At 36.7% G+C, this 26,873-nt stretch overlaps 1 protein-coding gene across 5 annotated transcripts in view; it reads left to right on the forward strand.

Annotated features, from left to right (window-relative positions):
• The window catches only part of LOC138706305 (atypical protein kinase C-like), a 789,643-nt gene that overhangs the window by 16,240 nt on the left and 746,530 nt on the right, over positions 1-26,873 (forward strand). The window contains exon 1 of one of the 5 annotated variants that reach the window (XM_069835429.1): positions 19,141-19,274. The exons of 2 other annotated variants lie outside the window; for them this stretch is intronic. In XM_069835429.1, the coding sequence (XP_069691530.1) occupies positions 19,181-19,274 (94 nt within the window). In that variant the 5' untranslated portion in view covers positions 19,141-19,180. Of the gene's footprint in view, positions 1-19,140; positions 19,331-23,101; positions 23,256-26,873 lie in introns of those variants that run through there. 2 more of the 5 variants (XM_069835431.1, XM_069835430.1) reach the window with 2 other exon arrangements.

The raw sequence follows: 26,873 nt of genomic DNA on the forward strand, positions 1-26,873 counted from the left end.
ACCAAGTATATTAATGTTTTTTATTCTAGAACTCCTTGAAATAAAGGCACTTAATGGCCTGACATTCTGTGTATACTGTATGAACCATCCATAACAAGCTACATTCATTAGAATAGTGCAGATTTTGACTCTGCATTCGACAGAAACCTCTATGAGAATATACATTTGCGAAATTGGGTGTTCAGAACCCCCTAGGATATGTGACATTCCAATGTCTTGACCTGCATGCTCACTGGACAGAGATTTTTTCTGTGGAGATATTTGAAGACCATCGTCTATGCAACTACATTTAGTTTAGACTAGTGGTTCCCAAGCTTTTTCGACTCGCAAACCACTTTCAGAATGATCTGAATTTGGTGAACTCCTTATTAATAGAAATAATATTTAACAATCTTAAATTAACTTAAAGTTGCTGTAGTTATGATAAATATGCCTACCCTAGGATTCCCCTCCAATAATGACGCAACAACATGTAAAATATTGAAACTACATAAGTTCAAACAATTATACTTTTTTTTTTTACATTTAAAATATTAAGACACAAATTAAATAGTTAAGTTAATAATACAGTAGTGCATTTTGCTGTCTTTAAAGCCACATTATTGGAGTTTACACATTTTAATTTCAGCATACACTGAGAATTACTTTATTGATATTATGAAAATATTTTATGTAGTGACAGAATTTCATGCAGGCTTAAGTTGCAGGGTAATTTCAATATTTTAAACTTCTCTCTTAACCTAAATGTTTTTATTATAGAGTTACTCTTCTCTTCATTTGAAATTCAATGAGGAGGACGTGCTTAATATCGATACCATAGATATTTGAAGTTAGGAACTAAAAAAGTTAAAGTAAATCTCATTACTTTCAGCACAAAGTCTATTTCTAGATTTATTTTTAAGTAGGGTTATGAAGAAAGAGATTTGGCGCACAAATATGTACATGAAAAAGATAATAAGACTTATGGTTTTATTCACTAACACTGAGGACTCCTTAAAACTAATTTATGGCAAAGATTTATAACCTTCCTGTACTTGAAAATCAGTTGAAATGGCGTTTAAGTAGAGAAAGTTTCAGACTACTGTTAGCAACAATGTCACCACAAACAACACACTGCGGTCTTGGACAAGCCTTGTCACCTATATAGGATAATCCAAATCTAATATAATTATTATCGTACTTTCTTCACTTTACACATGATTGACCTTTATCGGATTGATACGCATCACTAGAAATTGAATCACCTGATGGACTTGACGCAGCACTCATTCCCGATTTCTGTTCTCGTTTTAAATTTAAATTTTAAATTTTCACGTTTCAACAAATTATCCATTTTAGATGTGAACTGAAACGATTCTGTTACCGGTATGCAACCTCATTTGCCAACCAGCCAAGTAGAGGTAGCTTATTATTCAAGTTACAGAATTATACAGTTATGATTGGTTGTTACATTCGAAGTTATTACGTTTAGAAATTTGCGATTTAATTGGTTGTTCATTTTCTCAGGTGGAACTTAACCATTCCTAAGGGAAAATTTGGATTTTATTTAGAAATTAATACAGAAATGGCTTTTAAAATCCACTCAAAGTGCAATTCAGTACGTTTTATGACTGCTCTAAGTGCTACCAGAAGACAGCAGAGGTTCAGACACGATGTCTGAAAACCATTTAACAGGTTGTGAAGACATCAAAAGAACTAACAGATGGCACAGAATTGCGCATGTAAGTATACAAAGATTGTTCAGGACTTAAGAGTGCACATGCTCTACAAGTAATACCTCCTGTATCGCCCCTTTATTCGGGTCATAAATATTGTAAGTCTGTTCTTTATAACAGACTGTGAATTATACTCCCTATCACTGTTCAATTACATGAAGCTATAGAATAGTGGTATGTCTTTGTACCAGCCTGTCTATTCCTCCTTTCCGATGCTTGGCACATATCTCTGTGTCCACAACAGTGTCTTCTCCTTATAACAGACTAGTCATGTTCAGTACTAGCAGCAGTAGCAGCAGCAGTAAAAGTGATTGTGATTATAGGGAACCACTCAGGCCAAGGGTTTTTAAAGAAAGATTAAATGTAAATTATAATTCTGTAAGTAATTCTGTATTCATGGAAAAATTTCATATTAGCAAAACATATGCTGAATATATAATGACCAAAATATATCTTTGCTTTCTTTAATCAAAATTAGAATTGTAATTTTCTTTCTGTTCATGATTAATTTTCTAATGATGGTTACTAATTTTAACAAATTTAATAATGTTGTGGATTATAGCTCATCCGATCAACTCGTCTCATATTAATTACTTTTATAAAAATATGAAATGAATACGAAGAAATAATTTGCTGTCGCTTACATGTTTACACATATTTTATATGTCATTGTCATGTTTATGAAACACTGTTGACAATTCACAAATTTTACGAGTATTTGTCAAAGCAGGTAAGAATTGTTAGAAAACGTTACAATATTGTGCCATATTTGTAGAATTGTCTTGATTGTGGTATTTGTCAGTTTTATGAAACAGGGCCCTGGAGACCGCCCTTAATTGTGTCGAGTCAGGGCTTCCAAGAAACCTTGGTCGTATTCACTGAAGGTGGTAACCATTTTTTGTAAGATATTTTTACTACGGACGACCGTATCTTTCACTGTCAAAGGAAGAATGTTTTTCGGAAATAGTTTTATGGTATTTAGTTTGACGTTATACTACTCCTACAGTGAGACACATGTAAAGTCGTCCATTTAATAATAATTAGTTTGATCTGCCATGTCATTGATTATACCATGTAATTCGTGTTCCCCCTTCCAAAAAAGTGTTTAATAGGTGTAAGACTTAATTAAGTTTGGACATAACTCAATTTTAAGTTAATTGTTAGGAGGTTACCGTATTTAAGACATTAAGCGTTAATTGAATGTGTGTACTTTAAAAAACGATGTAGGTCTTAATAGATCTACATTAAATCATACGATCCTCTAATGCGTTCACGTATCAGTACTTCTAATTCCGTCGATATCTAAGGCAGTGAAAACAGTTGAGTTTAATTATTATGGGAAATTTCACGAATTCGCGTGACGTGGCGCCTCTTGTAGTAAAATGCACGGACAACGCGTGTGTGTTGTTTCGTGAGTCATAGCAACAATTGACTGTCTGGCCGCGCTGATGAGACACTTCCGTTGCCGCCTCTCCGCCCGCCCGCGTGATCGCAGTTTCTGCAAATGTGAGGCTTTGTCTCCAGTTAATTCTCATGTCGTGTACAGAAGTCCTGTAAAGTGCTACTAGCGTCATGTTTTCCAGTACTTTTCTTGGTTTCATTTTGTTTTCATAAGTTCTTTTTCATAGCGCCTTGAAATATCCCAGTCAACTAAATGTTAGGTAATTGGCGAAAAAAAAAAGTTTTTTTTTTCCCCCTTTTAAATTCAGTGCATTGTGGGTAACTTTGTAAGTTAAAACATATATAGAAAGAGAATTCAGACTTCGTACGAAATGCAATATTGCCCTTCTATAATTATTTAACATGCAGAAAAACAATTCTTTAATAACATTAAGAAATTAAAAAAAAAAAAAAGCACCAAATTATCACTGAAAACCTTTAAAAATAACACCTAAAAGTTTAAAACGCAGTTTTGATTAAAAAATAAAACTAAGAACGGACGTCCCCTAAAATCACAAAATCGCAAAAAATTTATGATAATATCACCAACAATTAAAAAGAAAAAATACCGTACCGAAAACCTTAAACCAATGGTACCGATAACTTAAAAATAGCATAGATTTTAACAAATATGAAACGTAAAACGTGGTTCTTTAAAATCAATAATTCATTGAAACATATCACAGGAAAAAAAATAAAAAAAGATAAAGCGAAAACCAAAAGATAAAACCAAAAGATTTTGACCAAAAGACCAAAAGATAAAACGAAAAACTCACCTCCTAACAATTTAAACGTATCGCGGTAACACAGAAAACCTTAAAAAACTCACTAAATACTTTTAAAAATTCTCCGAACTCCTTAGAAATTCCAGAGAATCTTAAAAAAATTACACCGAAAACTTCCAATAATAGAACCGAATCTGTCTTAAACGTTGTACAAGAAGCTGAGATCCCTAAAATCGCTAAAAACTATTGAAACGTTTTGAAGTATTGCCAAAAGCCTTAAAAACAACACGAAGAATTTTAAAAACTAAAACCGAGTTTGACCAAAAAGTTAAACGAAAACTTAAATAACAGAGTCACTAAATATTATAAATATATGGCTTTTACCGACAGTCTTAAAATAACACCGAGAATTCTTAAGAAATAACAGCAAGCACGTTGGCCAGTAAATAAAACTAAAGACGCAGTGCCTACATAGGCCTACACATAGCTTATCGTATTAATGCTCTGCTGTAGGTTCCTTTTTCATGCGATTTGTTTAATTATCCTTATCACAAAGGTCTTGTGAAGTAGCTGAAATAACGTAATTATATTTTGCGTGAACTCTTATGCGTGTTCTCACTTTGTACGAAAAAAAAAAAAAAAACTATGGTTGCCCAAGGACTTAGAATTCGGAATCCGATTGTTAGTTACAACTCGAAGTGTGTAAAAGGTATTAAAGGGAGGTTTACATTGTGAAGCCTGAGATATATCCATGGAACACACTCGCACGAGAGAGAAAACTCACACGGTAGAGGTTTCAGGGATCGGAATGAAAACGAAAGCCTTTCCCTATAGTCTTGCGTCATTGGTGAAACACTACTGTGTGGTATTTTTATGCATATAATCGAATTGTACCTTACGTGGAAATTGTACTTTACGTGGAATTGGGATACCAAGTCCAGGGATTTTCACTGTTATTTTATCAATGGAATGATAGTCATAGGAATATACAAAGTTTGTCTCGTGGGAAAGTAATATAGAGTGCAATTGTTTCCGGATGTTTTCTGCACTGGATAGATATATTATATGAAAAAGTTGTGAAATCATGGAAACGGGACTATACATTTCCTCAAAATCGTGCTTATACACAAATTTCACTGTAACTCGTCTGGATTTGGATTCAAGTCTCCTACTGGAAAGTCTCGTATTATGTATCTTTGTCAGAGTAATTCGTCAGTCACATCCTCTTGTTATGTGGAAATAATCCACGTCGTCGTGACGTAAATATGATTATAATACAGGACATTGCCTTTCTTCCTCTTAGCTTGGCTTTTCGAGGGTCGTATCCTTGCACTTAGGATTGTTTTGATCAATTCTGCACCCTATATACGATGATTGTTCAAATTCGACAGGTGGCCTGGTGGCATTCTTGAATCCAGCGTTGGTGACAGGTGGGTCATCCTGTCTCAGCCCTGACAGCCAGGTCCCATTGGATGGACGAGTACCTGATAAGTTTCAGGGTCCTTAGCCCTTCTTACGTCAGCATCGGAAATCCGTATTACACCCAGTACTACAACTCGGCCTATTTTTAAGTAATGCAGATAATAAACAAAATGAGAGGAAAGTGGAGAGTGTTGGTGGAATGAAAGAGAGTACCCAGAGAAAAATGCACTGTCTGCCTTGTTCACCACAAATTCCACCACGACCAGGTCAGGGATCGAACCCAGTTCGCATGGATGAAAGAACACTTTTTCTTGTCCTTTATTAATGTATTCCATCCTCTTTTCCACCTTCATATTTTTCTCAACCATCTCTTCAGTTTTCTTTATATCCATTCTTCCTTTCCTGTTTCATCTTTATACATGTCCCCTTTCATTGCCTCTTCCTTCACATTGTCTTTCATATCCTTCTCCATATCCTGTTTCACCTTTTCCATACATTTCTTTTTCACTTCCGTATGCTCTTTCATATTTGATCTCCGTATTTTTCTCTTCCATCTCCTTGTTCATAATATCCTCTATCTCTTACATATTCTTCTTTTATATCGTTTCCATTAGTATTGTCTTTTATTTCTTCTATCTCTTCTTTTGTCCCCTTATTCATGTCCTCTTTCATCTTTTCCTTCGTTGCCACCGGTGTAGCTCAAGCGGTATGCGCATATGCCTAATGATCCGAAGCTGCGGTCGAATGTGAATTCGATTTCCGCTTGGGCTGATTATCTGGTTGGTTTTTTTCCGTATGGTTTCTCCAATTGTAAGGCGAATGTCAGATAGTAACATGCCGAATCCTCGGCCTCATGTCGCTATTACTAATTCCATCGACTCTAAATAACACGCAGTGACGTTAAATAACAAACTTAAAAAAATGCTCTGTCGTATCGTTCTCTTTCATCTAAATATTTTTCTCTTGTCACAATCTCCATATTCCTCCCTTTCATCACTTCCATATCGGTATATTTAATCTCCTCTAGGTACCCTTCTCTAGTATGATTCCATTATCTTCCTCTTTATCTCCATAATTTTCTTTTATCACCATCTCCGTATTTTTTTATTACCATCTCCATATTCTTCTCCTTTATCTCCTCAATATCGTTATGTTTCATTTCCACGATTGCCTTCTCTTTCATTATATCCATATCTTTCTTTTTCGTCTCTATGTCTTTCTTTTATCACCATCTCCATATTATTCTCTTTTATCTCTTCCATATCGCTATATTTAATTTCCTCGATATCCTTCTCTTTCATGATCTCTATATTCTTCTCTTTCATCTCCATATATGTCTCTTATCGCCATCTCTATATTCTTCCCTTTTATTTCCATATCGCAATCTTTAATCTCTATCACGATCTCCAAATTCGTCTCTTCTGTGATCTCCATATCCTCTTTCATCTCCATATTTTTCTCTAATCACTGTCTTAATATTTTTCTCTTTCATGATCTCCACATCCTCCTTTTTCATCACCACGTTTTTCTCTTATCTTTTATCTTTTTTTCTCTAATTATTTTCTTGCAATATCTCTGTCCTTCTCATTCATGTCATCCACTTCCATCTCTTTTATCTCCATATTCTTCTCTTTCGTCTTCTCCATATCATTCTCTTTTAACTCATCAATATTCTTCTCTTCCATCTTCTCTTTTGTTATCTCCATATCATCATATCGTTCCCTCGACATCCATCTCTTGTATCTCCTCCATATCCTCTTCTTCAGTCTTCTCCACATCGTTTTCTTTTAACTCCTCCATTTTCTCTTCCATCTTTCTCATATTCTTCTCTTTTTTATCTTCCGTATACTTCTTTTTCAGTATCGCCATATTCTCCTCTTCTATTTTCTCCATAGCCTTCCCTTTTATCTCCTCGATATTCTTCTCTTCCTTTTTTCCTCGGTATCGTTCTCTTTCATTTCTTCGACACCCTTATCTTTCATATCCTTCTCCATCATCTCAATATCCTTCTCCTTCATCATCTCAGTATTCTTCTCTTTCATTATCTCCACATTCTCTTTCATCATCTCAATATCCTTCTCTTTCATCATCTTCACGTTCTTCTCTTTCGTCATCTCCATATCCTCCACTTCCATCATATCCTTATCATTCTCTTTCATCTCCCCCTCGTTATCGTCCTCCATAGTCTTGAATTTTTCTCTTACATATCCACCTCTTGCTTGTTTCTACTTCATGTCTTCCTCGTTCATTTACTTTCTCGTATCCTCTTTCGTCTTCCTCTTATTAATTACCGTCCATTTACTTCTTCTCTTTCAGATGCTTCATATTCATATCTTTCTCCTCGTAAACGTCTTCCTGTTTTTGCTGTTGTACCTCACACTAATTGTCATTCATCGATCTTCCTTCTCTTTCCCTTCTTACCTGATATTTTGATATTTCTATGTTTCTTGTCAAAATGATTGTATTGATTAATCAACATGAACCCATTGCATGTGCACATTGACTCCATATCAAATGAACCAAGGTCCCTGAATTACAGTATAGCTAATGAACTTGACTTAATTATTCCAACTTCTTCACTGCTGCCACCTCGCGGAACAATTCGTATAGAACCTGCATAATGGCTAGAGGGGGAAGATCAAAGGTTCGCTAGTCTTATAGCAAGAACAGTTTACTGTTCTGGCAGGCTGCCTCTCTGTATCCATGTAATACTCCTAATTACATACAGCGGAATTACCAGTTTTAAGGAAACTTGGTATATGACTTCATGTCATTAGCGAGTTGACACACACACACACACACACACGTGGATAGACATACAGGAAATAGGGGAAAAGTTTGCAAGGGCTTGTAAAACGTCCGATTCCGTTATAATTTCGAAGTAGTGTTTTATTTTGACATGCAGTATATATAAAATAGTATCGTAATTATGCAAAAAGTCGATATAATCATGCAAATACAGTTTACAGCATTACTGATGCCAAGAATTCTCTTTTTCGCATGTCGTCTGCCCATATGTGTAAATCTCCTCTGGACTGTAGGACTGATGTTATTCATATTCATTGTTCACGAGCCAGGAATATTTCACTTGTAATATAATTTTACTCCTGAAATGACAAGACGCTACAAAGGAACACAAAATAACGGTATATTCGAATCGCGTACAGACATTTCTCTTCTGGTGTTATTTTACATGATAATTAGTGGTAAATGAAACATTACATTGTAGATGGCATTTCATCAAAATATATCTTTCAGGAAAACAAATTAATATGTACAAAATTATGCTTTCATTTAAAGATAATTTTATGAGTTACAGATATCTACATGAATTAAATCGACTATTTAGTTTATATAACGTCATTCCATTTTCGACCATTGAAGTGTAATGAAATTTTGAATTCGAACCAATCACAGTCATACATCGCGATAATTTTTGCAACTGGATTTATCACAGTCAATTTATCGCATAGTCGTTTTCTTTGTTTAGTTAGTGTTGCCAACTGTTTGGCGTGAATCAATGATCATGACTCCATTAATGTAACGATGAAGTACTAAATAAAGTGCGAAATCCTACTTCCACAGCTACATCTTCATCTTCTAATTCCATGTCCATTGTAGGCTATCTAAAGAAAATGACACTCCTTCATTCAGATTTGATAACTACGTTTTCAACAATTGTTCATTTAATTAATTATTAATCAGGTTACTTGTAATTATATTGTAACTTTTATACAACCATGGGTGACTTTTATTTCTACTTGTAACCACACACCCGTCAACAATGTGTATTCCACTCAACACAGCAACACAGTAGTCGTTATTACACTCCACGCAGCGACAATGACAATATACGTGTATTATTGAGAAGAACAACAATGTACTCTTAATTTCAACTAATGTTCACAAGCACTATGTACAAAACAAAACTGTCAGTTCTCAGTTCACAGTTAGTTCGCCTTGGCTAGTTCTTCTAGCTCACTCACTCAAGTTTACTGTACGTCGAACCCAAGCCTTCCAGTTACAGTTAAGTGCACTTCGAACCCAAGCCTTCCATATACAGTTCACTACACTTCGAACCCAAGCCTTCAAGATACAGTTCACTGCACTTCGAACCCAAGCCTTCCACACGCGGTTCCCTGCACGTCGAACCCCGCTCTCCAGATGCGGTTCCTTGCACGTCGAATCCAAGACCTCCTGGTACGTTGCACTCGCCTGGATACTGCCCCAGTTACGGACTCAAGTTCACTGCACCTCGAACTCAGATCTTCTGGATACGTCTCCGCTGACTGAAAACTAACTAGCTCTCTCTCGCAGGTGACTTGACTTCTCGTCGCAACTCACGGTGTTATTTATTCACCACTATAATCTAGAATGTTCTGCGTCGCGAAGCCTCTGGAATCCATAACAATCGGCCTCCAGATGCTTCCTTACTTCCGTCTCTCTTTCCGCTCCGTGCCGGGACCGTAGTTTTCCTTCCCCTCGCCCCGCGGCGGGCAACAGCGTGTACCGAAGCTCGAGCCTCGCCTCCCCGAGCTTTCCTTTCCGCTGGACGCGCGCGTACACTCCCGAGGCAACCAGACACGACTAGAATGTTCCAGACGGGTGCCACAATATTATAAAATGTTTAAATTAAATTATGATTTCAGCAGATAATGAAAATGTATTTCGTTATAATAGCAAGAGAAAAGCGCAGTATATGTAATTAACATTGTTAAACCTGTATTTTGCTTTTCGCAGTTGGCATTACTGAATAACATCCAATTTATTTATTACAGTAATCGATATTCATCTATTTCAAGTTCACAATGTCTGAATTGGTTAAGTATTCCTAAATATACAATTATATTAACATTTTTGAGCGAATTTTAGGTATATATTATTTAAATTTTTATTTTATTCACGAAATAGCTCTAATAAATGTATGAATTATATTAAACATTGACGTAATCCTAGCCGTTTGGGAAACACAGCGAGATGTGATGTAACCGTTCACTGAACTTTTTCTATTGCTTGTCTCCTTGTAATTCACTTGTAATGTTTACATCCATCAATATTCACTTAATGGAAAATGTTATAATTGTGTATGTCAAAATTGATGAAATTATTTGCAAACAATTCGTAAGACTTTTTGGATAAGAGTGCCTGTGGAGTTTCGTCGGGGACGATTAATGAATTTTTCTTTGCACATAACTCAGAATATTTGTTTTTAAAAGCGGAAAAAGTGTGGCTGTGAACAGTGGCGCTTCACATTAATGAAAAGCGTAGATACTCGTCAAAGAAGGATCGGCCGTGACTACTTCAGATCAGTGCCATATTTATAAGACTATTTTCATAAGTGAAAGAAAAGAAACTCCATGGTAAATTAGAGAGGTGTCACATAAATTGGCACGTTGCTATCTATACATCTTAATTATTATATTGGCAGTATCATTTAAAAGTGCAAAATATTTATATATTAAAAAAATACTATTTGTATATGATCAAGTTGTCATAACATGAGGACTGCTGAGTGAGTATGCAAAATCTTCGACTCGGACTCTCACTGCTGACTCTGACTCTGTAACTCGGACTCTATGACTTTGACTTTGTGACTCCGACTCCTCTGTGACTCCGATTCTGTTTCAGACTGAGACGGCAATTCTGATTCTGACAACGACTCCGACTGCAATTACAGACTCTGATTGTGAGTCTGAACTCTGGCTGTGATTGCCTGAACTTTCACTTCAATTCTGACAGCAGCGTCGATTTTGACTGCAGTTCACGTTCTCACGGAAGCCTCGACACTTGACAGCATCTTCCATCTGACTACAGTTCTGACTCTTGGCTGTATTCCTCAAACGGATCACCATGTAGTTCAAGAAAGTATACAATAAATATTAACATCATACGAGACATGATAAAAGAACTGAATTTTTATGGCACTCGTAAGGCGTATGAGGAAGTATGAGTCATCTTAGTTCATAGTGACAGTCTGCACTCTTTTACAGGAATTGCGAATGCTCGTTTTGACACTAGAGATCATGGGAAAAGTTAAGAACTACTGCGAAAGAGGGTCATTGGAACGAGAATAAATCCTAATTTATCTGTGAAAGATGACTGAAATTTCACCAGCAGTCATTCGCCAGTGACATCGTGACTCAATTGGTAAATAGTGGAGTCCTGGGCTTAACCCACTAGAATGATTCATGGGCGTTAAAGAAACACTGGAGCTTTTCTCGAAAGAGGGTTAGAACTGAGGGGGAGGACAGTCGTATTTCAAACTGAAATGTCACTTAAATGATACAGCGGCAGGGAGGGTAATCGGATCAACTCTTAAGGGCTGCGTGACGTCAGCACTGGTCGGCGAGTCTGGCAGACGCTGAACAAGCCAACTGATTTGCATTAAGGTTGATTCACATGTCATTCTCTTTAATTAAATCATGACAGAATGTTTTATCACTCCTTTCTCCATATTGTGAAGAGAGAAAGGTCTATTAATAAGAAAAGAACTGCAGATGAATTTACATTATTAAAGCTCTACAGCTGGATATACTGCTATTTACGGACGATACACTGCTTGTTGCAGACTCCGAGCATGGTTTATAATGTTACGCACATCAGATTCTGCCTAAGTATAATACAACTATTTCAACATATAGATAAAAATATGTAGCATTTAAAGCAAGTAACTTGTTTATAGTAATGTAAAATGGTATATTATGATAAAATAATTGAACAAATACTAACAAAAGTATCAAGAGATAAAGAGATAAATGGGAAATATTAACTAAGTATTCACACCCTATTTCGTTCAGAAACACAATAATAAAAGCCTACAATACCTTGGTGAAAACCATTATTTTCTTATGGAAGCGAAATTGAAGGATACGGAAGAGCAACAGTAAAAAAATATAACCAGCGAAATTAATTTTTTAAGAATAATATTGCAGATATACAAAATTATATGAAACAGATTCTTAAAGAATTAAAAGTAGAACCACTAACATCTCAGATCGATGCAAAACTCAGTAAAGTTACCGTAGCAAAAATTCTCCATATGCTCAGAGTACGTCTACATTGACAACTCTTATATTATCCCTTCCCCCCCATAGACTGTAGAAGACACCAGGTGTACTGTACGCCTAATATGTGCAGTGATGATGATATTAATATAATAATAATAATAATAATAATAATAATAACAACAATAACAGATTTCGACGTGTTTTCAGAACGATTGAGTGTTGTCACAGAAAACTCGACGAGTAATTGAAAAAAAATCTGATTTTCTATTTAAAAATTTAATTGAATACTGCAGACCTGATTAGTTTTTGTGAACCTAGAATACTTTTGAGCTTTCTTGTTTTTTACTTAACGTCCAGAATTTTCTCGGCCAGTTCTTGTTCTTTATTCTCTTCTCTGGATTTATAGTTCTTTTGGTTCAGCCTTCATCTTCGTAGTAAATGCCGATGCCCATTTTCTCAAAGTCTTGATATTATCCATCATATTCTGTGACATTTCTGTTTGTCTGCTAAGTTTGCGTCTTTTCTTATGTTCATCAGCTGCAAGAATGAAATATTGAAATACGAACTTAGGATGAAACTCATCGCGTCGGGGATATGAAAATTAAGGATATGTGTGTGGATAAATAGGTTGATGGCAAGAAATGGATAAATATGATGCACCAGTGAGGTGGTGCTCCATCTTGTTGGAAGATTATGCTGGGCTGTTTGTGTGCAAGCCGTGGAAATGTGTATTCTTCTGGCACAGTGATTCCCAACTAGCCAACATATGACGTCGCAGCGCGTTTCCTGTCTCGAATGAGAACTGTGAAGCATTCATTAGAGCGCGTGAGGAAGTGTAATTTGGTGCCCCGAAGATCGTATGTCTGTAAAAACAGGCAGATTTGTGACGTAAGAGCACTCTAAAGCCGACTTAGAACATGTACTGAGACATGGTGATTCGAGGGGTTGTAAGAGGGCGATAATCTGTGGTGAGTTGCGGGTTAAACTAGTTTATAATATATTATAGTTAATGATAGGACAGATCAAATAGATCATTTAAACGACTTATAAATATCCCTTTAGGGTTAAGGGGTGATAATTGCCGAAATTTATGACAAAATTACAGCATTAAAACGAAAGCTACGTATGTTGAAAAGCCAAGTGACCAACAGATTAATACTTCTTACTTTCGAAAGTTAACAGAGAGAAGAGTTTGTGCAGACATAGGAATTTTTCAATTGGAATTTGAATAAAGGTTTAAGAACCTTCTGAGTTGGATTCCTAGCTGTTTGGTACATCATATACAGTCGATGTAGATAACATTGTTTCAGAACTGCAATAGTTAGATCTTATTCATCTAAAATGTGATAGGGAACTAGAGGATGGATAATATACAAATATTTGGTTCCACATACGTTTACGAGCAACTTTTATCACAAATTGAAATGAATCCTAGCAAAGAAGTCAGTTATCGGATTATAATTTACAGTGTGCTCTTCGACTTAGTATTGCTCACGCAGTGGTTCCCAATTTTGAGGAACTGGTAAAAGCAAAATGCATTAATAATATGGAAGAATCAGCACAAGTACTAGTGAGATATAATAAACAGCTCTATAATCTTCGTTGTTTTTTAAATATAATTAGCCTAAATTCTTCAATTATTTAATCATAACTCTATTAGAAAGAGTAAGCACCAAAATAATTTGTTTGCTGGAAGTCAATTTCTTTCATTATTGTAATACTATACGAACTGGAACATCTCATTTTTGTTACTTATTACAATGTTTTATTTTAAATGTAATCGGGGAATTTAAAACTTTTATTGTTAACTGATAGTTTGCTAGGTACAGTATGAAGAAAAGTTTATCACATTAATAAGCATGATTTATTTTGTTCCTTTAATAAATACAGTTAATTCCAAATTCGAAATCAGTGCCAACACATCTAATTTAAAAATAAGGAAATCAATATGAACGGTGAAACCATTCTGTCAATTTAATAAATCAGAAACAAAGTTCTTAAATCTGCTACTATTTAAAAATCTCCATCCTTGCCACTTCCCCTCTCAAGGAGCACCAGAGCAGGGACGTGTGATGTTTTACAGAGCCAGCAGTTGGGAATGCCCGTCAAGCATGTCTAGGTACGGAGGTGCTGTGACAATAGGCTTAATGAAAAAGGAAGGTGCAATTATCATATCATGCATAAAAACACATATATTTTCTTAGGGTCCGCCGAGTTAGCTCTGTGGTAACGTGTCTGCCTCCAGACTAGCCGGCCCGGGTTCGATAACTCTCTACAGATACACATCATGTACAGTGTGACCCGCCAAAGTGGTGTACAACTAGAAAATGGGTCACAGTTCTGCCATCTATCCGCAATATGCGGAACCCGAATCACGCAAATTAAGTGGGTAGGCATTGGATACACACACATTTTCTTAGAGCTGTCTCGAATATGCGGGGGTTTTGAGAGTCTCATATTCGGACATCGTGCCGGTTAACTTTCCCAGACAGATGGAAAATTGCCTCGTCAGAAAACATAACTTACTTACAAATGGCTTTTAAGGAACCCGAAGGTTCATTGCCGCCCTCATACGCCCGCCATCGGTCCCTATCCTGTGCAAGATTAATCCATTCCCTACTATCATATCCCACCTCCCTCAAATCCAATTAATATTATCCTCCCATCTACGTCTCGGCCTCCCCAAAGGTCCATTTCCCTCCGGTCTCCCAACTAACACTCTATATGCATTTCTGGATTCGCCCATACGTGCTACATGCCTTGCCCATCTCAAACGTTTGGATTTAATGTTCCTAATTATGTCAGGTGATGAATACAATGCGTGCAGCTCTGCATTGTGTAACTTTCTCCATTCTCCAGTAACTTCATCCCTCTTAGCCCCAAATATTTTCCTAAGAACCTTATTCTCAAACACGCTTGACCGCTGTTCCTCTCTCAAAGTGAGAGTCCAAGTTTCACAACCATACAGGACAACCGGTAATATAACTGTTTTGTAAATTCTAACTTTCAGATTTTTTGACAGCAGACTAGATGACAAAATCTTCTCAACCGAATAATAACAGGCATTTCCCATATTTATTCTGCGTTTAATTTCCTCCCGAGTGTCATTTATATTTGTTAGTGTTGCTCCAAGATATTTGAATTTATCCACCTCTTCGAAGGATAAATCTCCAATTTTTAACATGACTAAAAACATGACAAAATCTTGGTTTTCGTTAGTGCGCTCTGGGATCTCATTTGCAAATTATTGTCGCTGAGGTGTGACTGTTGGCTTAATTGTACCTTATAAAAGTAATTATGTTGTTTAGTTTCCACATCGACAGACAACAATCACCAGTGTTATCCACATCAGTGACGAAAATATTTGAGTTGAAGTTACAAATGAAAAGGACAAAAAAATTTCTCTGCGTCTTTGGTATTCTTTTCATAGACAGTCAACGTCAGGAAGTTCGAGAGGACTACCCTGAAGCGTAGAAACACTGGCCGTGAGAACCGGAGTCCCCAGCGGCTTAAGAAAGAAACGTAAACAGCCACTCTTTTGAGTACAGGGTACTGGAAGTGTAACTTTTATGGTTCATCACTCAGAATTGTTTAGTAATTCACGAAACACTAGTTTAGCAGTCACCGATTCTTCGTTATTGTACAGTTTGTATTAGGGGAGGCATGAACCTGTTGTACCTTTGAACACAGTACATATCCCTTCATTTTATTTTTTCCATCCTTAATAGATCTGTAAAACAGGAAAATACATACAGGAAGTTGTAAAAAAATCTTCAATAATTATTTCAAGCATTTTTTCATTTAAAAAATTTAATTTCCCAAAATTAAAAAAAAAAAAAAAGTAAAAAGTGTTTAAAAGTACAACAGTCTCCCTTATTACTTGTAGTAAAATGTTTTCATTACTAGTAGTAGCACCTTTCTTTTTGTTACGCTAACAGTGGAGGAAGTTAGTTCACAGTGCTTAGCCCAAATTCTTTTCTGGACTGCATATACCATTCACAAGCAGTGGATAATTGTTAGATATGTAGATATTATATTGATGAATAGGTGGATATAAGAATGAATATATGAGTAGAAAGGTAGATGAATAAGCGAATATATGGGTTGATAAGTAGATAGATAAACTTCTGTGACGACTCTTTCGAAGGTTGGCTATATAAGTTCCATTACCTAATCTGCCTGTTTCTTTACTGGATTTTTACACGCTAGTATGGCAACCATACAGCTTGATCTCAATAAGCACATGATTTAGTCATATCTTGCAGAACAATGACAATCACTTTGAGTACGGGAACATTAGAGTCCCTGATACCTATGCTATGCTAAAATTACTGCCGTCTGTCCGCCTGAAGGTTAGACAGTGGACTTGAGCACGTAGAGATTTACTTTATTTGTTTAAGGGGTTAGGTACAGCTTACAACAGTATAATTTTGGAAATATTCAAAATTTTTTTCGTCCATTACTGTATCTTGTACAATAATTAAAATTAGTATGTGTAAAACACTGTCCTTCTATATGAAAAAAAAAATATTTTTACGACTTTAAAAATTATTATTATTATTTTTTCTTTTCAAAATTCAGTTCACTGTGCGGTCAAGCGTTTCCCACATAACTAAAAAACTATCTAACATTCTGTGATGAAATTTTTTGTGTGTATTTATGCATGTCATATCTACAATATGATGTAAGATCACTTCTCTACCTTTGATAGATTGTCTGATAAAAATAAATTCATTTAAAAATGGTCAAATGTCAGTATTTTCTTCTAACAAAATAAAAAAAAATAATATTATTTATTAAGGAATGTAATTGAAAGAGCATGATATTGTAAGCATGAGTTTCAGCAATAAAATAAAGGAAAGGGAACATGAAAAAGTTAACAAGTTTAAGAGTTATGAGGGAAACGCTTCATCACCATTTTGAATTTTGAAAAAAAAATATATATATATAATTTTTTTAATCTTAAAAATATTTTTTTCATATAGCAGAAAGATAGTGTTTTACACATACCGATTTTCATTATTGTACAAGCTACAGTAGTGGAGGAAAAAAATGTTGAATATTTCCAAAAATTTTACTGCTGTAAGCTGTACCTAACCTCTTAAGCATATACTGGTACGCGAACTTTCGAAATGACGCTCTGAACACTTTTTGTGATATTGTGTATGCTTATATGTAAGTAGATGCAAGAGGTAGATAGATACATGCCTAGGTATGTCTGTAAACAAATTTATAGGCAAGTAGATACTAATCCTATAGATTGGTAAGGAGGTCAGTAGGTAGAGGTCTTAATTTAAAATAGACAATTGTTTGCTAGTGAGAGAATTAATTTTAGCAAACAGAAAACAGTCTTATTCAAAGGATTATACATTTATTTTTATGAAGTTTCACAGAGTGTATTAACTATACACTTGGCCAGTTTTAAGGGCAGCCTTCTTGCTTGTTCTGCTGTCAGTTTCGATCTCTTGCCAGACGTCCATGATGCAAGTATCGTCTTTTGTTTCCCGACACGGTAATACAATTAGCGTCGTCGCGTTCGTTGTGGTGAAACCAGAGTCGGCTCAGTCCAGTCGAATATTCTTTACATTGTTCCATTTTGTTTCTTCGTCTTTCGCTAATTTAGTTAGCGTGGTAACACTGGGCCTACAAGGAGGTCGAGTCGTTTGTAGTAAGAAATGCTGCTTTATTCTGCGACTCGCTGAGCTATTCAGATGATGTTATAACACTATTGAAATGGCAGAGCTGGATAAAAATCTAAGTAGATATACTTAGAAACCTGCCTGAAAGTTATGCAATTCTAGTCTTTCAGTTAAAGGTCCCTGTAAAGCAGATATGAATAATTTCAAGGGAAAAAAATTGTTCCGGGGCCGGGTATCGATCCCGGGACCTCTGGTTGAACGTACCAGCCCTCTGCCAACTAAGCTACCCGGGAACTCCACCCGACACCGTCTCAACTTTTCCCTTTATATCCACACAACTCGCGTGGGCTGACGAAACGCCAGAAACCCACATCGAGTGCACACAATCTCTGTGTGACTTGGAATTGTGATTTTCTGTTAACGTACACAGTGACGTATATATTATGCAAATCTAGTCTTTCTGGTAAAGCTCCCTGTAAAGCAGATTTGAATAATTTCAAGGGAAAAATTGTTCCTGGGCCAATTCCAATTCCAAGTCACACAGAGATTTGTGTGCACTCGATGTGGGTTTCTGGCGTTTCGTCAGCTCACGCGAGTTGTGTGGATATAAAGGGAAAAGTTGAGACGGTGTCGGGTGGAGTTCCCGGGTAGCTCAGTTGGCAGAGCGCTGGTACGTTCAACCAGAGGTCCCGGGATCGATACCCGGTCCCGGAACAATTTTTCCCTTGAAATTATTCTGCCTGAAAGTCTTCAGCTTTTCTACTGGAAATGCTACAGGCCCTTCCGCTGTTCGAATAGTTACCCTTATTGAAAATCTTGACTGACAAGAACTTGTAGTGTCGAACCGTGACTCAAATCAGGTGACGGTCTACCTGTCTACCGCCAACGAAGACCAGAGTTCGATTTCGGAGTGATTCTATAAAATTTGGGACGGGCAAAGCAACAGTCGAAGCTTTCTTTGTTTACCCTGCAAATTTTATGTTACATTTGCTTTATTGTCACCTAATCATCCCCGTATTGTGTCTGCAGCCGAAGAGGATCTTAAGACGAACGATTACAGCTGGTAAGCTGTAGAGATGCGATCCAGAGCTGTCTGTTGAGTGTGCGGTTGTGTAACTTGTCCATCGTAGTGTGTGGGCAGTGCGAAATGAGCTAGCTCTGTGGGAGTGATGGTGAGTCCTCACGCAGCGCGACTGGACAGATGACAGTCACTGTGCGTGTGTTGTGGAGCGATGATATCTGTCAGTGCTCCGTACCTAGTGGCCAGCGCCTTGAAGCAGGCAGTGGATAGTTGGATATCTCGCGCTCAGCAGCTCAGCGGCAAGGGTAACTCATCTCGATTGGTTCATTGATTGGGAAGTTTGAGGGATATTTATCAAGAGGTATGCGCTGGTCGCGTTTCAGTTGGCTGTGTGATATGCCGTTCTCCATGAACTAGTGGTTAACATTTCTGTCACGGGGTCCGGATTTCGCGGGTCCACGCGTGAACGAGGGCGATAAAACCCGTAGCTTAGTTTCATATCGAATGGGAAGTGCAGCTACACTGTTCGTCAGTTACGGAGACGATTCGACTTACAACACTTCTGCGCATGCACAGCCACGTGAGCTGGTGAGCCAGTCTTCTTTAACAAGTTGCTGGGCGCAGAAGTAACCCCATCGGTTGTAAAGGCGTTATAAACCACCTTTTATGATGTGTATGTGACTGAAGATACACTTCTTACGTCGAATTCATGTGACTAAATTAAATTTATTATGCAAATAACAATGAATAGTAATTAAATAATAGGCTATACAAAATCAATAATCTGTCGGGTTCAGAACACAATTCAGTGCTGAACTTCAGTACTCAAAAAGTTGATTGGCTCCCTAGATCATATGACTATATGCGCAGAAGCCTTTGTGCTTGTTCACTATAATGATACCGTGTCGTAGATTTTCAATATCTAGAACAATCTTGATCCAGGCAAAGTTAGCGGTTAGTTGTTACTTTCCCCACATAGATTCTTGTTTTGTGGATAAATGTTTCTACGCACCAACATATCAGTTGAACCTCCACATGTCTCTGCAGAACAATGTCGTATGAGATCGCAGAGGACAGGATAGGAAACAAAGTAGAAAAAGTTAATACACCATGTGAAGTCACTTGTGCCTTGGTTACGCAAAGTTTTGCAATCCAGGACATTCACAGTCAATTATGTAAACACAGTACTCGTGATCACATCTTAAATGCAAAAGGAGTAATGTGCCTATCGTACTATAATGCTTTTCACGCGACTTGGTTCATACGTCTCGTCTTCTTCGTGACTACAATATTGTGTTTGGGTGCATGTAAAATTTAACTTACCATAACTAACAGCGACTGAGTCTTAACATTACAACTAGGCATCGCTGCTTAAGCGTGAATGATTCCTGTTGTTCTCTGTGGCCAAAAAGCCGCGACCTCCATGAACTAAATTGCATGAAAAGGGGTATAGATCATCTGATGAAGACGTATAGCTATTAATGATTTGCGTTACTTAATGCTCTTCTTTTAATATGGAAACCGTAGTTATGTATTATAAAATAGTTGTACTTTCAACACTAACACCGAAAACATTAAAAAAAATAAAAAAAATAAATATAGATTATGGTTTATTTAACGACTCTCGCAACTATAGAGGTTATATCAGCGTCGCCGGTTTGCCGGAATTTTGTTCCAATAAATCTACTGACATGAGCCTGTCGCATTTAAACACACTTAAATGCCTTCGACCTGGGCCGGGATCGAACCCGGAACTTCGAACATAGAACGCCAGCGCGATACCAATTTCGCTACCGAGGTCGACTGTATACAACAATAAATTATCGGTATATAACCTAACCTTCCATAGGTGCTAACCAAATAAAATGCAGAGTCGCCTATTTTGAAATAAACAATTACCTCTCCTGGAGGTATAGAAATTTCACACCTAACCTTACGTTGAAATCTCGTAGAAATAGTTATCTCAATTTCATGGACATACTATAAAATGGAGGTTTACATGAAACTTAATAGTAAGCGGTAAGTTAACCACTCTGTATGTAGTAAGTCTTCAAAAGCCGAAGCGTTTAGGTACCGCCTTATAACAACCTCTGACGTCCTAGAATAGGTACTTACCATATTTCGAATTTCACCGAGCCAGTGAACAGGACCATAAAGTTAAATTAAAATGTTATGGCGTAAGCAAATAAAATCATTGAATTAATCTATCTGATGTGTGCATATTAACTGGTAACACCAGCAAGAAATCAAGTATGCGGTCAGTGTTCATCTGTTGGTAGGTTTTACAGTAATTTATCGTAATTTGTGTTGGCCATGTTTCTCTTTCCTTAGTTGTCATATCAGCATTATCTTTCATATAGTTTGGGTTTCGAACTTGTGAATTGAATTCCGTTCTGCTATGAGTCGGAATTCGATGTCTGTTTGAGCTCCATAGTTGTCACCAAAGTGAAGGTACAACATGGACTGTTATTTTTTGCCAGCTTAGAAAGTTGTGCAGTAGTTCGTTGAAGTCACCGAACCTGAACCTTCTGCTCATGCTAAAGTATCCAAACTAATGATTAAATTGGAATATAACTATATTCATTCAATCACAGTGTTCTGTTGAAGGGCAGATCTTTTACTGTAAAACCAGCTTTCTTCAAGCTTTCCTATTTTCTACCTTCCTCTTTGTCTCCGCATAGGATTCAGATATCGATGGCGTAGATCTAATATCACGTTTGTGATTTTTTAAAAAATTTCAGGAGAGAGACATAAAACTGTTTATTATTTATACATTCTATCTATTTGAACCACTGAAAAGCATAATAATCAGTAAGAATGGTACATTCTTAGTTTAACTAGTAAAATAGTAAGAATACTAAATTCATACTGATTATAATGCTTTTCAGTGATTCAAATAGAATGTATAAATAATAAACAGTTTTATGTCTCCTGAAAATTTTGAAAAAATCACATACGTGATATTAGATCTAGGCCATCGATATCTTAATGTCGTCTATCATCTGATATCTTCTTCTGTCCCGAACACTTTTCCCGTTCACCATTCCTTTCAGTGCATCCTTCAATAGGCATTTTCTTCTCAGCCAGTGATCCAACCAATTCCTTTTCCTCTTCCTGATCAGTTTCAGTATCAGTTTTTCTTCCCCCACTCCTTCCAACACAGCTTCATTTCTTATTCTGTCTGTCCACTTCACACGTTCAATTCTTCTCCATATCCACATTTCAAATGCTTCTAGTCGCTTCTCTTCACTTCGTTATAATGCCCATGTTTCTGCCCCCATTCAGTGCCACACCACACAAAAAACTTCACTAATCTCTTTCTCAATTTTTTTCCAGAGATACGCAGAATATACTCCTTTTTCTATCAGTATCAAGTGTGGGTACTTTTTCAAAAACTCTTAATGAGCATTATTCAAAAATAAAAATATATATATTGGGTGTACCATTTAAATAAAATAAAAGAGTTGGAGTTACTTCCGGTCGGAAGTAGAAAAAAACTCGGTACCGGTAATACCATTATTGAGTTCTTAGTACTCGTATATGGCTATCCCTACACACCAAGTTTCACTGAACTACATACTTCAAAAGTTATTTAGGTGATGTGGGACTTTTAACTATGTGTGTGTGTGTAGTAGGTTATTTTACGACGTTTTATTAGTGTGTGTATGTGTGTGTGTGTGTGTGTGTGTGTGTATGTTTGTATATGTATATATCTTCATTACGTATTGGTCGACGTTGCGTGAGATACAGTCTTGAGTTCTAATTCAGTCTAAGGCATGGATATTTATTTGTCCTTGTTAATATAGCCTCCTCTCTCGTTCAGCTTGGGACCTGACGTTTCGTAGTGACCTCACGTGACGAGAATGTCACTGTTTTATAGCGTAGGCCCATGAAGGCCCAAAATCTGGCCTTGTATGCCCCGAGAGAGGAAGAATGTAAACACCCGTCCGATATTAACCTCATGGTCTTCCCTACGTAATGTCACTACGTTGCGCGCCCCACACGTTGCAAATTCGCGGCGCGGGAGGCTGCAGCGACCGATCAGCTGATCGTTGCTCGGTTAGTGACTCGAGTTTGTCACGTGACTGAAACAGCAGCGTTACTGCGTGCACCAGTGCGAGGCAGTGCGGTTCAAAAGTCGTGTGTCTGGATGACGCCAAGTTTTGTGAAACTACTTTACTCCGGCGCCCTGTCGTCCGGTGCTGACAGACGCAACGCGGAATCTGTGTGACAAGGCAAACCCGATCGCGTATCGGTGACTATGGTAACGACGCGATTTCGTCACAGTGAGTATCGCTGCTCGTTTGTTTATAAGAAATTAAATGCCATTTTGCCACAACTCGTTGGTTTTTCAAAGTTGTAAATCGCTTTGTTGTGTCAAAAAATTAAAAGTCGCTTTGTTTATTTATTATTCGTTTCAGAAACTCAATGTCGCATTGTTTGTATTCATAAAAACTGAGTTTTCTCGTTAGGTACTCGTTTGTTTAAAAGATTGAATGTCGTTTTGTTGGTGTTGCTAAACAAAAGACAGTTTTGTTATTATTCGTTTACGAAACAAACTCACTGTATTGTTACTGCCATGCTTTTAAAAACTTGAAGTCGTTATATTGTTATTTCTTTGTCAAGAAACTAAAGTCGCTTTAAATTTATTCGTTTTCTTTTTGAGAGAAAACTTTACTGTTTTTCGTTTGTTTATGAAAAACTGAACATCGCTTTGTTTTTACTAGTTTGTTAAAAAATTTGAAAATCGATATTTTGGTGTTCTCTTGTTTTTAAAACGTTAGTTATAGCTTTTGCAGAAATTTAGGCACACGTGAATGAATACATTTCTGCAATAGAACATTTTTCAATTCGAAAATACGACTGAGCTGTATTCAATGTTATTTTGTCAATCATTTATGTTGAAAAGTAATGTTATAATAATGGTTAATTCATGAAAATGTTACAGTATAGTATTATTTTGCTTATTTTCGTACTATATTACTTTTTTCTCACAAATTAGATTTTTCAGTGACATTTACGAGTATAACAAAGTTTTTATTTTAAGAATCTCTTTAAGCGAATATTGAAATACTCTGTTGCAGTATCGTATAGTTTTTTGACGTTAGAAATTAACAGTCCTCATCTTGGCACTGCAGTTTCTAATGTCTGAAATACTCAATTACTTCGAACAGTGAAATATACGGTACCGGAATTTCGCTGAAGCGGGGTGTGAACTTCAGACTTATGCCGACGGGTGCATTATTGTTCGCACCGTTCGTAGAAAGTAGAGCTCTGTTACAGGACAAAAACGAATGAATAATATCATGCTTCTTCAATTTTTTTCTCAAAATATTGATTTTATGAAATATAGTACTCCCATCGCGCATCGTTTTGAAATTTTGATACAAAATACAGATTTTTAACATCCTTGATACCGAAAATAGTCACTTATATTACGACTGTCATAGATAGACCTACATACATACATGCATACATACATACGTACCTTGCATTTAACGCCACAAAATTAGCCATTAAGACACCTTTTCTCTCTATTTCCTTGGTTCTAGAATGCTAGAAATTTTCAGTCGTTTAATAACAGCACTTCATATGAAAATTGGACAAACGACGATTTGTCAGAGGCGCAGATTTTTAATGATGATTTCAACTGCAGAGATTATCCTACGCCGGTGAGATCAGAATTATGCTTAGCAGAATTGAATTTTGACATGGACAGAACACAACTAGTTAATTTTTCCCTGAATTCACTTAATGATATACATCCCAAGATAACTCATTCCCTGCTGAAAGCACATATTGTGTATCACTATGTATAATTTAAAAATGTCCATTTTTTTATATTATTGAATATTCTCTGAAGTTAAACTGATTTTAATTTATTTTTATTTTATGCCCCGGTGGTTCCTGAATGGTAAATGAACCATATCGTAATCAATGTTAATATTTAATTATTAGAAACATTTGCTCCCTGTAGTAATAATCTACTCCTGTTACAATTTCAAGGAAAGAGGGTTGCCTATCTTGAATAAATTCTGCCCACAGGGATATCTTTTTTGCCAAATTAAAACTCCGCTGCTCGCCATCACTGACAACCACTGCTGTTAATTTTGATAATATTGAAAATCATAAATATTATTTTATAATATATGTGATTTATAGACATATGTTTCCAACGACATTTAAGTTATTTTTCAGGAGGAAAGAAAAATACATGCACCATTCTAAAGTTTCACGAAAAAAAGTTTCGGCACTAAACCAGAGTTTAATGTTAAGTAGTAAATATGGTATGTTTTCAACCCGTTTTAGATTGAGTTGGCGACTTTTGATACTAAAGCCCCTAAAGACTTCGTTATCGTTTGTCGTCTCTTGCTAAAGTCACTCTAGGTCTAGGTGGTTCGCAGCTCCAGGTTGGGAATGACGGCGGCGCATGATTATGTGAAGTGAAGGTCGCGAGTACAGTCTTTGCAAATATGCATACTCGAATATCGCTCCATGATAGATCTACTACCTATTCCAGTTTTCAGTTTTTGAATCGGAAGAACAATAGGTAATGCAGTAGTATGGGAGAGAAATAATTGCGAGCTAGATGAGTAGCGAGAACAGCGTTTCAACCATTGAGAACGGAAATAAATACAATATATACTAGGATTTTCCGTGGAAAATGTCGTGTGCTTGCTATAAGTTGGCAGCATGTTCTCGGAGTCAGTGTAGCATAACTTACCTAGTCATACAACACTTTTCGGGTCAGCTAACTATTACTATTAATATGTACCCAAACATTCAGCAGTACGCGTTCTGTAATAAGGATGCTAACATTTTGGCGCTAAACAAACTTAGAATCTCAAGTTCCTGTGTGGCAACAATTTCTCGGCTGTTTCCGGTATACTTAACTATAGTGGTAGTACATTATTTAACTACGCTTTTAACTACAGAGGTTATTCATGATCGAAATTCAACGTGGCGAGAAATGGACGATTAATTTTTCCTGGAGTCCTTTATCAGGGACAGGGTTCTTTTACGTGCCGTAAATCTGTGGCACGGGGCCCACAACTTTACCACCCTCACGCAGGATACAGTGCTGCGTCTGTGGCTGAGCGATAGCGCGTTGGTCTTTCATCCAGGCGGCCCGAGTTCTGTAACTGACCTGGTAGTAAGGAAAGGTATGGTGGACAAAGCAGACATTGTAGATGGTTTTTCTCTCTTTTATCCAACCAACACTCTCCATCTCCGATGTAAATATAGGATTAAAGGGGTTTGGGGATCTGTCTGACCTCCGTGGTTTATCAAGTACTCGTCTGCGCTGACGGAGGATAGCCCGTCTGTCAGCATCGAACTCACGAATGCCACCTTTCGGACTGGAACAATCATTGCATATAGGATGCACAATGGGCCAGTGTAATCCTAAGTGTATGGATTCCAGTGGCGAAGTTAAGATTTAAATACTGGACAGGCTGAAAAAAATCTGCTTATTTTGTGTCTTTTTATAGAGCAGACGTTTATCGGCTTTTCTATCAATTTGTTTTGTGACAGACCCGACAAGAAGCTGATGACCACTCATTTTCACTCCCAAACAAAATACAGGTAAAACAATATAACATCTGTCTCAGAGCAGCCTGTTAGCCAAGATTATTTCTTATACCACAACAATTGAAAATGTATATTTTACCTTCCTCCATCCGCTATTTTAATATGTAAATGTGTTGTCGATCTCTTATCTTTGTAAGCACATTTTGTTTCATATGTTCAACTTGAAAACGGTTTCTCTTTTAATTCTACAAATAATGACTTCACTGTTCTCTCAGTATAAGCCATTTTACACAAAATTGCTATGTAACACACACGCGCATGCACTTTTAATTAAACTAACACTAAAAACGTAGCGCTTTCAGAGGACACCAATA

This window comes from Periplaneta americana, chromosome 9 (genome assembly GCF_040183065.1).
Source record: "Periplaneta americana isolate PAMFEO1 chromosome 9, P.americana_PAMFEO1_priV1, whole genome shotgun sequence".
In the NCBI taxonomy this organism is placed as follows: Eukaryota; Metazoa; Arthropoda; class Insecta; order Blattodea; family Blattidae; genus Periplaneta; species Periplaneta americana.